General features: G+C 42.8%; 1 protein-coding gene across 3 annotated transcripts in view; it reads left to right on the top strand.

Moving 5' to 3' along the window:
- ADAMTS2 (ADAM metallopeptidase with thrombospondin type 1 motif 2) overlaps positions 1-15955 on the top strand; it is a 279567-nt gene that overhangs the window by 199292 nt on the left and 64320 nt on the right. For all 3 annotated transcript variants that reach the window (XM_045026992.1, XM_045026991.1, XM_045026990.1), the window contains exons 4-5: positions 5108-5310; positions 15350-15433. In XM_045026992.1, coding sequence (XP_044882927.1) covers positions 5108-5310; positions 15350-15433 — 287 coding nt within the window. The remainder of the gene's footprint in view (positions 1-5107; positions 5311-15349; positions 15434-15955) is intronic.

The following is a 15955-nucleotide window of genomic DNA, read 5'->3' as shown; positions in this document are numbered from 1 at the left end:
AGGATCATCCCATGATGCTTTGCAGGATTATTCATGGCAGGAATATAGATGTTATGTGTAGTCAAGCCTCTCACCTCCAGAGCACCCCCTTAGGTCTGGACACGATACTGCAGGGGTTCTTCCAATCTAGTGTGCCTTTGTCCCTGTTGATTCCACAATGGCCTGTTGTTTTAAGTGGCCATACCCTCTGGCTGGGTCACTTCTCCATTTGTCTCTAACTGCAATGTCCAAAATAAGAAAACCCAAAGTCTAATGTCTTTAAGCCTGGCCTTCAACTACCATCTGGGACTTGTAGTTCTTGGCCTCATCCATTTCTAGTACTCTTATCTTCCTCTTTGTTCTCCTCTGGGTTCCAGCCCATGGACCCTGTTTTAGGTGGATAAGGACTAATCACTCTGCCCTTCTACCCCTTCCTTGAGCTGCTCCTGTATTCTCCCTTGACATGTTCACCAGACCTCTGGACAATGCTATATCCCCAATCCCCCGGCTGTGTGGTTCTTTCCAGCTTCTTTTTAGCCAGCTGTGGAGATGCTTCCATGAAGACCATTTTCTGCCCTGCTCTGCAGATGCTGGGCTGTATTGTGAGTATTTAGAGCAGTCAATATCTCACTTGTCCAAACTGAAGTTTCCCACAGCCCTCCTCCTGCAACTGGGGTTGTGCCTCGGATCAGCTGCAAGGCTTTTATGAGCTTCCTTCAGCAGGCTAGTCTTTTCCTGCCAATGTCTCCCTACTCTGAGGGAAGAGGCAGCCTTTATGCTGGTCCCCTTCTCCCAACGCCTTCCCAATTGGTTAGGTGAGAAGGGAGCCATGCCCCACTCTCTCTATAAGCCTCCTGGCCCCTGGGCTTTAAAGGTACAGTAACAGGATTCCCTCTCCAAGCATTATTCATTCCCAGGGCTGCTTCCTTTCTATCTCTATTCCCTTAGGTCTCTCTATCTAGATATCTGTTGGCTCTTTCAAGCCCTTAAAGGGCCATGGCAGGTGAGGGGTGCGAGGGCTGACCATCCTGTCACACCTACTAGAAATCATTATTTTATTTTGATTTAAACACCTAAACAGGAAAAAAAACAGACAGCTCTCCCAAGGACAGCATCACAGTCCATAAAAACAACAGAGCAGAGATGGATCTGCCAGCACCACCGTCAAAACTGCCTGTCATCAATGACATCAACACAATCTCCTTATCTCAGATCATGCCAAAGCATTCAGCCCCTCAGAGGTCCAGTCTCCCTTGCCCTGCCAAGCACTGGAAAGAGAAACCATTTCTCAATATCATGTTCAGTAGCCTTTGTTTTGCCGTTTTTTATTATACCTATCTGTGTGCAAAGTAAACAGGACATGACTTGTAGCCATTGCCAAGCTAGTCTAGCTTTTCTAAAAAGCTTATAAGATTTACTGTCAAATTTCACACTAACTACAGTTTGCCATAGTAGAGAACAAAAATACGGTTGCCACAAGATTTCATAGTAAATCTCATGAGGTTTTGAGTGATTGCTAAATAATTACTTCTGGTTGCTATAAAAGATTAACACCAACATTTTTATGCAGGAATGCCCTATGAAATAGGGCTGCAGTGGGCTGTTTGACAGATTTTCAAACCCTGGTGAAGAATTCCCTTTAGGATTGCTAGTCTAGGGTTGCTTACCTGTCAGCCTGAAACTGTCAACTGGGTTTATAGGGAAGAACGAATTTTCAAGTTGAGCCATGGATTCTGACCAACTTAATTTCCAAAAATTTCAAGCTGCCCCAAGAGTTGGAGCCAATGGAGGCTTGCAGAATATGATTGCTGCATTCATTAGCTACATTTAAGGCTGTCTTTATCATAGGAAGAACTCCTGTTTGGAGCAGTGGAGGAAAGAAGGGGTACTGAAATAGGCATTCTCCCCTTCTGTTTGTGTCATCAACCTGTTGCATCTCTTTGTTAACCAAGATTGTAAAGTCTTTGGTGGCAGGGCCTGTGCTTTTATTACGTGGTTCTATGCCTACTGCAATGGGGTTTCATAGATATTTAAGGCCAGAAGGGACCATTAGATCATCTAGTGTTGCCTGTATAATAGAGGACAAATAATTTCATCCAGTTGTTCTTGTATTGAGAGCAGTAACTTATGTTTGACTAATTCTGGAAAGACAAGGTGGGTGAGGTAATACCTTTTATTGGTCCAGCTTCCGTTGGTGAAAGAGACAAGCTTTCAAGCTTACACAGAGCTCTTCTTTGGGTGGTCTGGGAAAGATACTCACAGATAAATACAAGGGTGGAAAAGATAAGGGGTTAACACATGTTACAAGAGACCATTTAAGGTGAAGGGAGCAGCTAACACCTCTACAGACTTGATATGGCAGCCCCCATCTTTTCGTGTTCTCTGTATGTATATATATCTTGTATATCTTTCTACTGTATTTTCCACTCCATGCATCTGATGAAGTGGGTTTTAGCCCACAAAAGCTTATGTCCAAATAAATCTGTTAGTCTCTAAGGTGCCATAAGTACTCCTCGTTCTTTTTGCTGATGCAGACTAACATTGGTCCCACTCTGAAACCTCTACAGTTGTAGAATAAAGGAGGTTTAGTAGGTTACAAATTGTTGTAATGAGCCGTAAAACGAATGTCTTTCTTGAGCCCATGATTTTTGGTAACTAGCAGAGTTATGAATTTAAGCTCCCAGGCATATCTTTTGAATATGTTGCACAAGTTTCCTTTGAGGACAAGGACTGAGAGGTCAGATACGAGTGATCATTTTGTGGAAAGTGTTTGCCCACAGTGATATGGTGTTTTTATCTTTTACCATTTTTCTGTGCGAGTTCATTCAAGAGCCTGGTGGTTGTTTGGTTTCACCCACATAGTTGTTACTGGGGCCTTTTGATACACAGGATGAGGTACAGCACATGTTGTGATAAGCATGTGTAGGACCTATGGCACAGCTGCTGCCGCCGGAGCCCAGTTGAGGTTTGGTGGGGGAAATGGTTGCATTTTATTATGCATCATGCAGGTTCTGGGGCAGTTGAGGAGAGAATATGTGCTACCCACTTCCTGGGTTCATCAGTCATCTCCCTGGACTCTAGGGAGATGACTGATGAACCCAGGAAGTGAGTAACACATACCACCTCCTCAGCCACCCTGGAACCTGCATGGGGCATATCAAAAGCTAAGGTGGTTCTTCTGGAAGAAAGAAGAACTTTTGAATTTTCCCGTGGGGTGGCTTCAGGTCTTCAGAGTGGCGACATGGCTCTGGCTGGCCTGGGGCTCCTCTGGGCAGGTTGGGGTGGGCTCAGCGCTGTGGGGAAGAGTGAGCATGGGGTCCCGGGACTCTGGCTATGGGAGGGGGTGTGGGTACGGGCGGAAGGGGTGGAGCCGGGGGCTAGCTTCCCCGAAGTGGGGCTCCACCCACTGCCCATGCCTATGGATCTTGAAAGGTTTTTTATGGGTGGTATTGATCATCATAGCAGTGGCGATATGTCTGCAGGTTTTGCATGTGTTGTTATGGTCGGATCTGGTGCCTTTTGAGTTGGTCTGTCCTGGACTGTGGGGAGCTTGCTTCCGATGATGAGCTTGGCAAAGTTGCTTGATTGTTTGAAGGCCAGGAAAGGGAATCATCCAGTCTTAATTTGAAGACTTCCAGTGACGGAGAATTAAGTGTAGGGTTAAGTGCCAATACTTTGTTTTCAAGATTGTTTAAGTGGACACAGATCATCCATTAACTGCAGCCTAGTCCATTTTTTTTAAATAATGAGCAAAATTGGAAACAAATAATTAACAGTAATAATGTTACCTAATTTTCCACCTAGAAGATTGTGCTTGTATGTACAGTAATTCAATATGACAAGTCAAGTTGGGCACAAAGGATGAAAAGTTGTTTTAAAAAAATCTTGAATATATTTCTCATTGTATTTCTTTGTTATGTAAAATGTCCATGAGTTGTAGAAAACTTATCCACATCATTGCTTTTCAGATAAATTTACATTTCTATGAATAGATCTAATATCTCTCTGCTGGCAGTGGTTTGTTTGTCCTCACATGGCTTAATGCAGAGAGCTTACATGGGTAATTGCATTTGCAATGAAATTTGATCCTAGAACTGCAGAATCTGAATAATAAAAGGAAGGCGTATGGGCACAAATCCTCAAAAATATTTAGGCACCCAATTCCCATTAGAAGATCTGGGCCATTATCATATTTGCAGTTAGGGACAGCACCCCAGTACAAGACAGCTGAACAGTCTCTTTATTCCAGAAACTTCTAACAACAACAAGGATTGTACTTCAAACAGGCACATGGTATATCAACATAGTAGCATGCTCTAGCACCGTCTCATAATTGCTGTTATGTATTTATATTGTGGTCGGTGCAGGTGCCGGCTTCCTCCGGGTTCCGGGGGAGCTTAACCCCCCTCTCTGGCCCAGCCTCCGCCCCCACCCGCCTCCTTCCCCCAAACCCCCACCCTGTCTCTTCCTGCCCCAACTCCGTCCCCCACTCCCAAGCATGCCCCGTCCCCGCTCCTCCCTCTCCTTCCCCCTCCCTCCCTCCTGCACACCGCAGAACAGCTGATTGCTATGGGCAGGAGGCGCACTGGGAAAGAGGGGGAGGAGTTGATCAGTAGGGCCGCCGGCAGAGGGGAGGCATGAAGGGGCGGGGGAGCTGGCTGCCAGTGGGTGCAAAGCACCCACTAATTTTTTTCCATGTGTGCTCCAGCACTGGAGCACCCACAGAGTTGGTGCTTATGGAGGTAGGGCCGATCGGCCGCAGCCCCATTGTCTTAGGCATTGTACACACACATAAGAAAGAGATGGTCCCTGCTCTGAAGAACATACAGTCTAAGTATAAGGCGACATACAACTGGATGCCACAAAGATATGGGGAGAGGATTCACATTTGCTGCAATGTGGATATACTGTAGGCCAGATTTTTCTCTTTGTTACACCCATTTAAATGCAGAATAATGCTAATGAAGTTACTTACACTGGTATAACGTTGGAGTAAGAGAAGAAGCTGCTTCTTTTTCTGTCTCTCTCTCTCTTTTATTTTTTTTACCATATTTTGTCTTTTCAATGAGCATTAAAACAATCACACTTTGATATACAGTTGACGGCCTATTTTTCTATTTAATTTCAGCAGCTGACCTGAGTAATCTGGATAACCTTGTCAGTATGCTGAGCCTCATTGAAGACCGAGTAAATAGCTCAAGAAAAAGATATCGGAGGCATGCGACTGATGATGACTACAACATTGAAGTTCTCCTGGGAGTTGATGACTCAGTTGTACAGTTCCATGGAAAAGAACATGTACAGAAGTACCTTCTGACCCTGATGAATATCGTAAGTAACTTACTGCTACCTGCACTGAGGACTGAAAATGAAATTAGAGTAAATTTACTTCACTTTAGCCCTTTGAATAAAACATGGTAGATCTTTCTCAATACAGGAAATAACATAAAAATTCAGGCCGCTTCTATATAAGTATAAAAAAATAAAAAGTGGTGGCCAGGAACAGTACTGTCAGTGGGACCATTGCCATGCTTCAAGTTAAGCTTGTGCTTCAGTGCCATGCTGGACCAAAGCCTAGAGTCATGGAAGAGTATTTGGAATTCTGGGACTAGCACTGAAAAGCAGTCATCATGCTTTAGGATGCATGTTCCCTTATGCCATGTTCCCCACAGACAAACTAGATATTATGAGCTATGTTATAATAAGAGATTAGAAACATTGATTGGGTTGTAAACTTATTTTTTAAAGTATTTGATTAAGTCGTTTGATATCTTGAGAATCACCCAACCATTGGTCCTGACTTTCTCTACTCTGCATTTAAGTAGGTACAGTAAGCTACTTAGTCTTCTGAAATTGATATAATTTGCTCCATTGTTGGCATGTCTGGGTTTGCCTAACTAAATATGTAATCTTTTAGACCCCATCAGTGTAATAGACTGTGTATGGTTTGGTTGTAGGGTTGCCAGGTGTCCGGTTTTTGACCAGAACACCCAATTGAAAAGGGACCTGGCGGCTCCGGTCAGGACCGCTGACCAGGCTGTTAAAAGTCTGGTTGGCATGGGGCTGGCAGGCACCCTACCTGGCTCCGTGTGGCTTGCCAGAAGCGGCGACATGTCCCTGCAGCCCCTAGGCAGAGAGACGGCCGGGGGGCTCCGCCCTCTGCCTCTGCCCACAGGCGCTGCTGCCCCCGCAGCTCTCATTGGCCGAGAACCACGGCCAATGGGAGCTGCAGGGGCAGCGCCTGTCGGCAGAGGCAGCATGCAATACTGCCTGGGCACGCCTCCACCTAGGAGCCGAGGGACATGCCAGCCACTTCTGGGAGCCGCCTGAGATAAGCACTGCCCACAGCCCGCATCCCCTCCTGCACCATAACCCCCTGCCCTAGCCCTGAGCCCCCTCCTGCACCCAAACTCCCTCCCAGAGCCTGCACCCCCTCTCACACTCCTGCCCCAGCCCTGAGTTCACCTCCTGCACCCAAATTCCCTCCTGGAGCCCGCACCCCTGCCCAGGCCCGGTAAAAATGAGTGAGTGAGAAATAGAGCAAGCAACAGAGAGAGGGGGATGAAGTGAGCGGGGGAGGGGCCTTGGACAAGGAGGGCAGGGCAAGGCCTCAGGGAAGGGGCGGGTGTGGGGCAAGGGTGTTTGATTTTCTGCAATTAGAAAGTTGACATCCCTATGTGGTAGAGATGAAGATAGACACAAGTCTCCATTAAATATAATAGGGTAGAATTTAACAGAAGACACTGCCATATTTAGTCTTTGACTGAAAGAATTTGACTGGTAGGGGTTTAGACTGACCCCAGAGGCTGAATGTCTTGATAGATGACTTTGGGGCACTTTGCAGAATGTGGAAGTTGAAACGTGAATGGAAGCCCAAAACACTGGGAACATTTCTGCCTGGAGCATAATTTTTAATTTTATTTTATGACTATGATTATGAGACTCTTTATCTCTGCATGGAGTTTTAAACTGACTGTCCAGATATATAACACTAATCTGACAATGTCATCTGTAATTTTTAGACACTCCTAGTGTATTTTTCCAGTGACATCATGGGACCTCCAACATCTGTCCCCCATCATGCAGCCTTTCTTTCAGCACATTATAGATGTTTAAGGAGCTGCTTATTCTGTTTTCTAGTCTAGACGGCAGAGAGGTAAATCGCTGTGGGGCAGGGGACTGGGGAAGACCCGGCTGGGCTGGGGAGGACGGGACTTCCTCTTCCCCTGCAGAGCATCTGGGGCCAGGTCAGACCCACCCCCAGATTTTTCCCCTGTCTGTAGGAACCTCTGCAAACTCTTCCCCCGACCCCATACTTACTGCACCCATCGCTCCTTAGCTGCAGGGGGAGGGAGCTGCTCCCCCATTTGCACAACCCTTGTGCATCCAGACCCCTCATACCCAGACCATCCTGCTGAGCCTCACCCCCGCCAGAGACCCAGAACCCTCCCTGATGAGCCCCACTCCCCCTGCAGCTGGACCACCCCGACGAGCCACCTGCACCTGGATCACCTCCCTACTGAGCCCCAACAGCTGCACCTAGATCCCCACCCCACTGAGCCCCACTCCCCCAGCTCTGGACCCCCTGATAAGTCCTCCACACCAAGACCCCCCTGCTGAGCTCTATTCCCCCCACACCCTGACCTGCCCCACTGGGCCCCAACCACCTTCACCTGGACCCATTACCATTGCACCCAGAACCCCCCAACAAGCTCCTGTGCATCCAGATCCCCCACTGAGCTGCTCGTACCCAGATTGCCCCACACAGAACCCTCTTAACTTTTAACAAATAATTAAAAGTGGTTTAGTGATGTTGTATATTAAATCTAGTGATTAAAAACTAATTTTTATTCCATTCTACTTTTCCTTTCAGGCATAACTTACACACACCTGTTCCCCACGTGCATTCTCACGTTCTTGCATAGTCTGATTTCCTTATCTGCAGTCCTTATCTAATGCTGCCATTAACCCTTATTCTTCCTATGTACTTCCCACGAGAAGGAAGCATGACTGAAACCTACAGGCTCTATCAAGGCAGCCCCTAGATATTGCAAAGTGGGGAGACTCTAAATTAATATGTTACAGGAAAATACAGAATCATAGAAGTTAGAAAAGAACTGCTTGGTCCCCTTTTCCAGCTCCTTGCCAGTGCTGGATTTTTCTGTCAACATTTTCTGCAGGGTTCTGGCCAATGTGTATCTTAGAATGCTTCTGGAAAGGGTGCTGACATGAATTCCTTAGGCAGACTTTTCAATAGCAATAGATTGTGCTGTCAGGAAACTTTTTCCTGAGAACCAGCCTAACTATTTTCTTAGCTCATCTTTATTCCATTTTTCTTGGTCACGGTTCTTTAGACCACCCCAGAAACTGATCTCCTGCTTGATGTTTGCCAGGGGCTGCAGAGCACCACTGAAAGCACATGTGTGTGGGAGATTGATTTGCCCCCTAACCACCTGACCCTCCCTCTCCCCTTGACCCATGAGCCCCTCCACAAATCCCCTCCAAATCTGAGTGAGCGGCATTGCGACCTGGTGCATGAAGTTGCAGCACCACTCAGGTTTGGCCTAGCAAAAAAGTGGTTGGCCTGTGGCCCGGGTGCCACCAACCCTCGGTTCTGTGGCCTATGACATTTAAATGCAACCCTTTAAATGCCATGCAAGTCCACCCTTATTTATAATCTAGCCAAGATAGCCATAATTAATTGCTTTATTTCTTTAACTCATCCCCTCCACTCCCCAAAATAATTTTGTTAATACTTTCTCAGAAAAGACAAGAGACTGCATACTAAATGTTTTGGCCACACCAGATATTGTCAAAAAGGTGACTGAGGGGTGAAGTGAAAATAGATGCTGCCCAACTATTTGACTGGGTGTCAGACTCCAAAGGAAACGTAATAAGTGAAAGCAAATATACAGTAGAACAATACTCATAGAAAATTTAGGAGGAGAAATGTGTTTATGCAGAGTGCCATTAATGTGTGCCGCAATGCAAACTGCAATGTACTGTAAAAAATTAGCAGAAATATGGCATTAAAATATGGACAGTCATTAAGAGGGAAGGTCACTACAGGACAAAGGTGTGGACCCTAGAATTTGTCTCTATTTGTATAAGAAAGGAAGACTGGCTTTCAAATAATATAAGGAGTTGGACTCAAAATAACATAACAGACTTGGGCTCAATCCTAATCCTGCTGAAATCAGTGGGAGTTTTGCCATTAACTTTACTGGGAGAAGGACCAAACTACTGATGTTTAAATAGAAAGGATTGGATACAGAACAAATCAGGAAATGCAGTAATTGAGAATTTGGCATAAAATATCCTTTAGACAAAACATTTCATTTCACAAGCAATAGAAACACCGCATAGAATAAATTTACCCAAACAACCATTCAGAACAAAAAACCAGCTAAGCCACGCCTAGGCTGTGTCTATACTAAAATTGTTATTCACTTTTCCCATTGCAGTGCTATGCCAGTTCCCCACCATCTATAGAATCAATGGCAGGAGTTCTGGAGTATATTAACATGGTGTCCAGATCAGCACAGGTGTAGATGACATGGCGGTTGAAATGCTGATTGCTGATATTTTTAAACAGAGGGAATAAAAATGTAATCTGACCCTGATTAAAAAAAAGAATACAAAGAAATAAGACAGACCAAACCTTTTCCTGCTCTGTGATATCTCAGATGTGGGCATTATTTACTTATTGTGTTTTTCAAATTAAGAGACAGAGAGATACTCTGCCATCAATACCGATGAGCAAACAACCCACTGAAATAGAACATTATGTGAAACTAAAGATGTGAAACAGGGCAGAAAGCATGTATTGGAAAAACATATAACAATTTAACAAGCCCTCAGGACAGTCCCTTTCACGGGTCATCGAAGTGCATACACACATGTAGAGTTATGAATATATGTGGTGGTAGCTTCCTCCAATAACAAGCTATAAAGTACGAACTAAAGACCAATGTGAGTCGGGCGAAAGTGTTTACTGTAAGACAAGTGCAGTTGAATTCTCCACGATGAACTGATTCCTGAAGGCTAAATCCCTGTGATAACTCACCTTACCATAAACATGGAAAGAAGGGACCCCAAACAAGGTTACTTTTCCCGGCTTTGTTAGGTTATACTGTATGCAAAGGGCATTAGCAGAAGGGTGTCCCTAATTAACCTTTCTCTGTGCGGTTGGGTGAGGCCCCAATGCCAACCCAATCAAACCAATATTTTTTTCAAGCCCAGTGTAATGACTTATTCAGTAAATCTGTTTTACACTGGCTAGTTGACAGGTCAATGTCAACACCGAAAAGTCCATAAAGGGAGGAGAAACCCAGGGGCTGGGGTGTTCAGAATGGCCTGAACAGCTACTCTGATTTTCCCCCCATAATTTGGAAATGAAGTCACAGTCCGGCCGTAACTAATGGTGATAAATGCCAGAGGATTTTTCACACTTCGGGTTGCAGCTAATCATAGCCTGGCTAAGCTATGAGAGTTTCAGTGGAGTGGAGAAGGCCATTTGCCACGTCATTTTCAGGCCCCAAACATTTCCGCATACAAAATCTCTTGTTTCCATTAACACCTTGGTACCTCCCCACAAAATAGTTGCAGCCTTTTCAGTGCAGTCTTTTAAGCAAATACTGCAGTTTTCACTTTATAGAGCCCCTCAGTAGCAGCCTGGTGCCCTTGCCATTTCTCCTACACACGGTAGTGTGGTTTCTATCCTGTAGGACATTGTCTTGCAAGGTGCGCTCTGTACCTCAGAAGACTGGTTTCACATATCGGTGACACATTAACTTCAGATTTATTGTTGTAGCAGTTGTGCTGTTGTATACAATAGTATGTAATATTACTATTTATGATGGGGCACCCGACTCCTTGAAGAAAAGCAGAAGTGATTAAAGTGAAGACAACAAATGTCAGAGATTCTATTAATCCATCTCCTTTTGCCATGCTTTCTCTATGTCTTGGGGAGGTGTTTAAAGTACACTAGGCAAAATTGATTGTCTGGAGAGTCTTATGCTTTATTGTGAAATAGAAATTACATACTACATGAAAATAGGGGAAGAAGAACTGAGCCTTAATGGATAGTATAGTAATGGTTTTGGCACTGGTGACACCCAGAAAGTGCCATTTGTGCCAAGGGTCCCAAACCATTTCATAATTTGATTACAAAATGCTTTCAAGGTTTAAGCAGTACTTCCAATGGCCATTTCTGCTGGACATGCAAGGGGTTAATCTATGCTTTAAAATGTAGTTCCAGGAGCCATTTTTCTGAACCGGACTTTGAATTTTGGTGATAGGAGGGTTTCAGCCTCTAGATCCAACTCCTCCACACTCCAGTTTTGAATCTGGGTTCACATCCAAAACTGAAGATAATGTTTTCTGAATGAGATGCAGCCCAAGATGGCAGAAATCTAGTTTAAAATATCTGATTTCCATCGTTCAAAATTGCTGTGACAGGGCTATTATTATTATTCGTATCGTAATAATGCCCAAAAGCCCCAGTCATGATCGGGGCCCCATTGTGGCAGGCACTTTAAAAACACATTAATGTTTCTCAAACCTAATATACACAAAGCATAATGCATCCCTCACAACTAGGGTTACCGTATGTCCAGGTTTGCCAAGACATTTCCTCTGATCCTCTGTCCAGCTGGATTTTTCTAATTAGAGGAAATGTCCAGGATTTTTCTGAAGCAGACATAGCAGCTCAGAAAGAGCTGGTTCTGCATCCCAATGGGTCCCTCCCTGTACCCACAGCTGCCGGATCCTGCCCACCCAAGCCCTGGTTCCCAGGACTGGGATGGGGAGAGGCAGGGAGGTGCTGATTGATGGCCGGCACTGTGTCCTGAGCCTGCACCAGCTGCCCTGCCACTGTGACCGGGAGTGACACTACCCCCCACCTCAAGAGTGAGGCCCTCTGGCACCCTCCAGGTACCCCTCCCAGTACACATACACCCCTCAGCACCTCCCAAATACTCCCTCCCAGTCCACACACACCCCTCCAGCACCTTCCAACTGTTCCCCCCTCTAGCAGTGTCCTCTTTTGGAAAGATGTTAACCCTACTCACAACTGCATGGCTTGTTTGCATTGTACTTGGTTACAGTGTCGGGTTCAAGTGTGGTTAAGAGAAACTGGAAAAAAAAGGCGGGGGGGATTCTGATGCAAAAATAAACACAGTCAATATATCTCATGTAGTGCACCAACTTGTGTCAGCCTGACTTTCAAGGGGAACATTCTTTATCCCCAGTACAGAGCACAAGGCCTGCATTTAGATAGAACAGCATAGTTTTTAATTAAAACACCATGAAAATAAACCATGTAATTAAATTACAGGAAAAAATGGTCTGTGATCTACAATAGTTTTGCCAGCCCCCAAAAATACTTTTCCAAACCTTTAACTCTTTTAGATTCCTCCAGCCCTACTAGTCACCCTCTGTAAATGCTGAATCACCATGTGACATCTCATGAGACTTGATGCAAAATCTGCCCTTCCCAGAGTGCAGGAGCTGCAGTTCTGAGAGCCTTTTTGTGTGCTCTGCTTTCCTGTGCACCAGCATAACATTAGAATCTCACCCTCATGGAGTAAGGACAAACAGGAAGCTCCATTCTGATAGCTCTTAGAGTGGTATAAACCAGGGCATCACCACTGAAGTAACTGGAGTTACACTGCTGAATAATTAGGATGAAATCAGAATCAGCGCCACATCCCTTACTCTAGACGCATGCATTTTTTTGTATTGGGCTATCTGTACATTGAAGTAAATAGATCTGCTTGTAATGCAGAAGTTCTATGTTTGAAGAAAGACACCACAGATCTGGAGCTTTAAAATTCATAGTTCTACTGGTAATTTTCTGTTTCAAAGTGTAATTCTCATGTACATTTGAGCACATCCATTTCAGAGCTCAGTCACTTGGATCGCCTGTCTTTAATAGCACATTGAAACAAACAGATGCCATTCACATCACACGTTGAAATAAGTGTGAATCTATTTCAGTGTGTTGTCATATGCTTCCCCCCATTTTAAATAACCAAGGAAATGCAATGCAAAGAAATGATTAATAGTAGAGCTAGTCAGGAAATTTCTGTCAGAATATTTTTCCATTGGAAAATGTCCATTTTGTCAAAATCAAAACTTTCCGTGGGAATGTGTAGATTTTGATGAAATTTTATTTTAAAAAAAAGTTTCAACCTTATCGGAATGGAGCATTTTAATATTTTTTTTGAAGTAACTTATTGTTTTGAAATTTATTTTATATTCCATTTAAAATGATGATAAACTATAACATTACAAGAATCAAAATCTGACTCTCAAGCTGTTTCCTAGGGTGCTCGTAGAGCACCATAACAAAGAGGTACTTTATACAGCCACAGTTTCGCCCAGCAAAAGAGACAGAGGGTCCAGCTCCCACAGAAGGAGTATTGCATTGGAGCTGAATCATTCCCTAGATGTGACGTTAGGATCCAGGGCTTTGATTTGGCCCTATGTCTGAGAGAAAACCTACTACACAGATGTCAAGGAACCTTTACAATGTTTATGCTTTTCTATTCATTCACAAAATGTGTTTGTTAGATGTCAGTTGGGTGAACTGTATAACAATGTTTCAATGCCGTTCTGTTAACATTTCCCTGCCAAGTTTTAATTTGGCATGTAGTAATGATACAGTTGATGTAATGCTTCCCTATTGTTAAAAAAGTTAAAAAAGGTTAAGTTCTGAAGGCTAATGGGAAAGGAGCGTGTAAGAATTGGGGTTATGGCTCATGAACTAATAAAACACTTAGTTACATGTCACACTTATTATTTCCTATACACAGAAGATTTTATTCAGTGTTTATTTTATGTATGTTTAAGTTACTGCAAATTTCAGCTTGTTATCAATGAGCATACCGGTATATTCTTATCCCAATGCACATAGAATCAGGCAAATTAGCATCCCTGCATCAAGATGATAATTCCCTTGAATGTGTGGGGCATCTAGTAAAGAACACAATGAAATGTCCTTCTCAGCACAAAACTTTCCTTTAAACACATAATTTATTTTAAACAAAAGTGTATATGTAAATCCTGCAGTATGTTAATCTGCCTTTTCAAAAGTCCCTGAGAGGAAAGATAAAGATATTTCAAATATAGGAGCCTAAAGTTAGGATTCTAAATTCACATTTAGGCACCTAAATAATTGACCTAATTTTCAAAAGCACCAAGGACTAAGTAGCTGTCACTGCCTTCATTGGGAACTGCAGGTGCTCACTACTTTTGAAAATCAGGCCTCTCTTTAGGTGCCCAAATGTGAATTTCGAAGCAAATTTAGGCTCATATTTTTGAAAATCTATATGTATTAAAATACATTCAAATAACAGTCAAAGAAATTTTTGTAAAGTAGACAGTACATGATTTTTACAGAGAGATCAGAAGTGAGTTATATTTGATATGGTCCCTTTGGGACAAAGGTATATTGAAAAAATAGGAGTGTATTGATCTTGTTTTTAATAAACAACTCTCCAGAAGCTTAATAACTTATCCCAGTGAATATGTTTCTTATGTCAGAAACAAACTATGAAATATGAATGATTCTTTATGTCTCACACATAGTTTTGGCCCATGATGTACTAGGGGTGCTAATGATCTGAGGGGACGGGAGCAGGGAATATATTTGCCTTGCAGATATTTATTTATCTACTTATTCTAATTTGTAAAGCAAAAAACCAAACATATTTATAAGACCCAAAGTTGGCCTTCTTTCACTCCTCTCATCATAGATGACCCCAATCAACTCTTTTAATAGCTAATATTTTGCCCAGCTTGCTTATAGTATTATTTTTTCTGTATTCCTTGGACTTCTGTATTTCATTCTCCATTATAATATTCATAGCGTTGTCTTTAGTGTTCTTAGAGTAGTTTGTCTGTGTGCATGTGTGATTATGTATGTTTAATACAAAACCCCTGTTTTCTATGTTAGTATTTTACAGATTTTGTTATGCTTGTATAGTTTGAAATTAATCAATTTTGACACAATAAAAACAACCTATTTGGTTGACTGTTTCATAAGGATATCACCCTGAGAGTATTTTAGTAATTTAGTCTGTGGTTTAGGGAAGCACTTTATGCACTGCTTAAGTTTCACTGACTTTAATTGGTTCCTGAACAAAGACGATTCCTGATTTGATGCCTATATGGAGCCTTTAGGGTAGAGCCCTGTAGTTCACAGAGAGAAAGTTCTTTCAGGTAGTGAAAATGCCCCCTTTTTACAAATGAGTGTGGTTGATCTGTATCTTAAAGACACGACATATAAAAAGCTTGTGTTTTATAATGGCTACTGTGATTACTTATTGACAGAATCATTATTAAAAATATCCACACTCTTTTGCAGGTGAATGAAATTTACCATGATGAGTCCTTAGGTGCCCACATTAATGTTGTTTTGGTGAGGATAATCATGCTGAGCTATGGGAAAGTAAGTAAAGGCTAATTTTAATAATGGATCTAGATGTTCCCAGGATTCTTTTAATGAACTGTGTAATTCATTTGTGACATATACTACTCTATTTTAATTGGTTCATTGTCCATGTGTCTATTAATATAGCATTAATGTATAATATGTAATTTACATCTACACTTGTTTGTGTATTATATGAAATGCATGCTGGCAAGTAACTGTAACATAAAATTTCCTGTTGTGTTTTCTCTTATTATGTCACTTTAAGTTACCACTTCGCTTTCACAGTATTATTTCAAGTTTGTTTTAGATAACTTGTGGCAAATTTTATGAGTAATGACCCTTTTGGCACTAGAGGGGGTGTGATATATACTGTGTATGTTATACATGCATAAGCAGTAACATGTGACGGCGCGTACAGTTATATTACCATATATAAGTGTATTGTGGGCTCCATTTTGCTGAGCACAATGGCTCTGATCCAGCAAATCCCATAAGCTTGTGCTTAACTAAAGTTGGATGACACATGTTTAAAGTTAA

The sequence above is a fragment of the Mauremys mutica genome, chromosome 8 (assembly GCF_020497125.1).
Source record: "Mauremys mutica isolate MM-2020 ecotype Southern chromosome 8, ASM2049712v1, whole genome shotgun sequence".
NCBI classification, from domain to species: domain Eukaryota; kingdom Metazoa; phylum Chordata; order Testudines; family Geoemydidae; genus Mauremys; species Mauremys mutica.
Note: the sequence above shows the minus strand (reverse complement) of the source record. Positions and strands in the feature narration are given on the sequence as shown.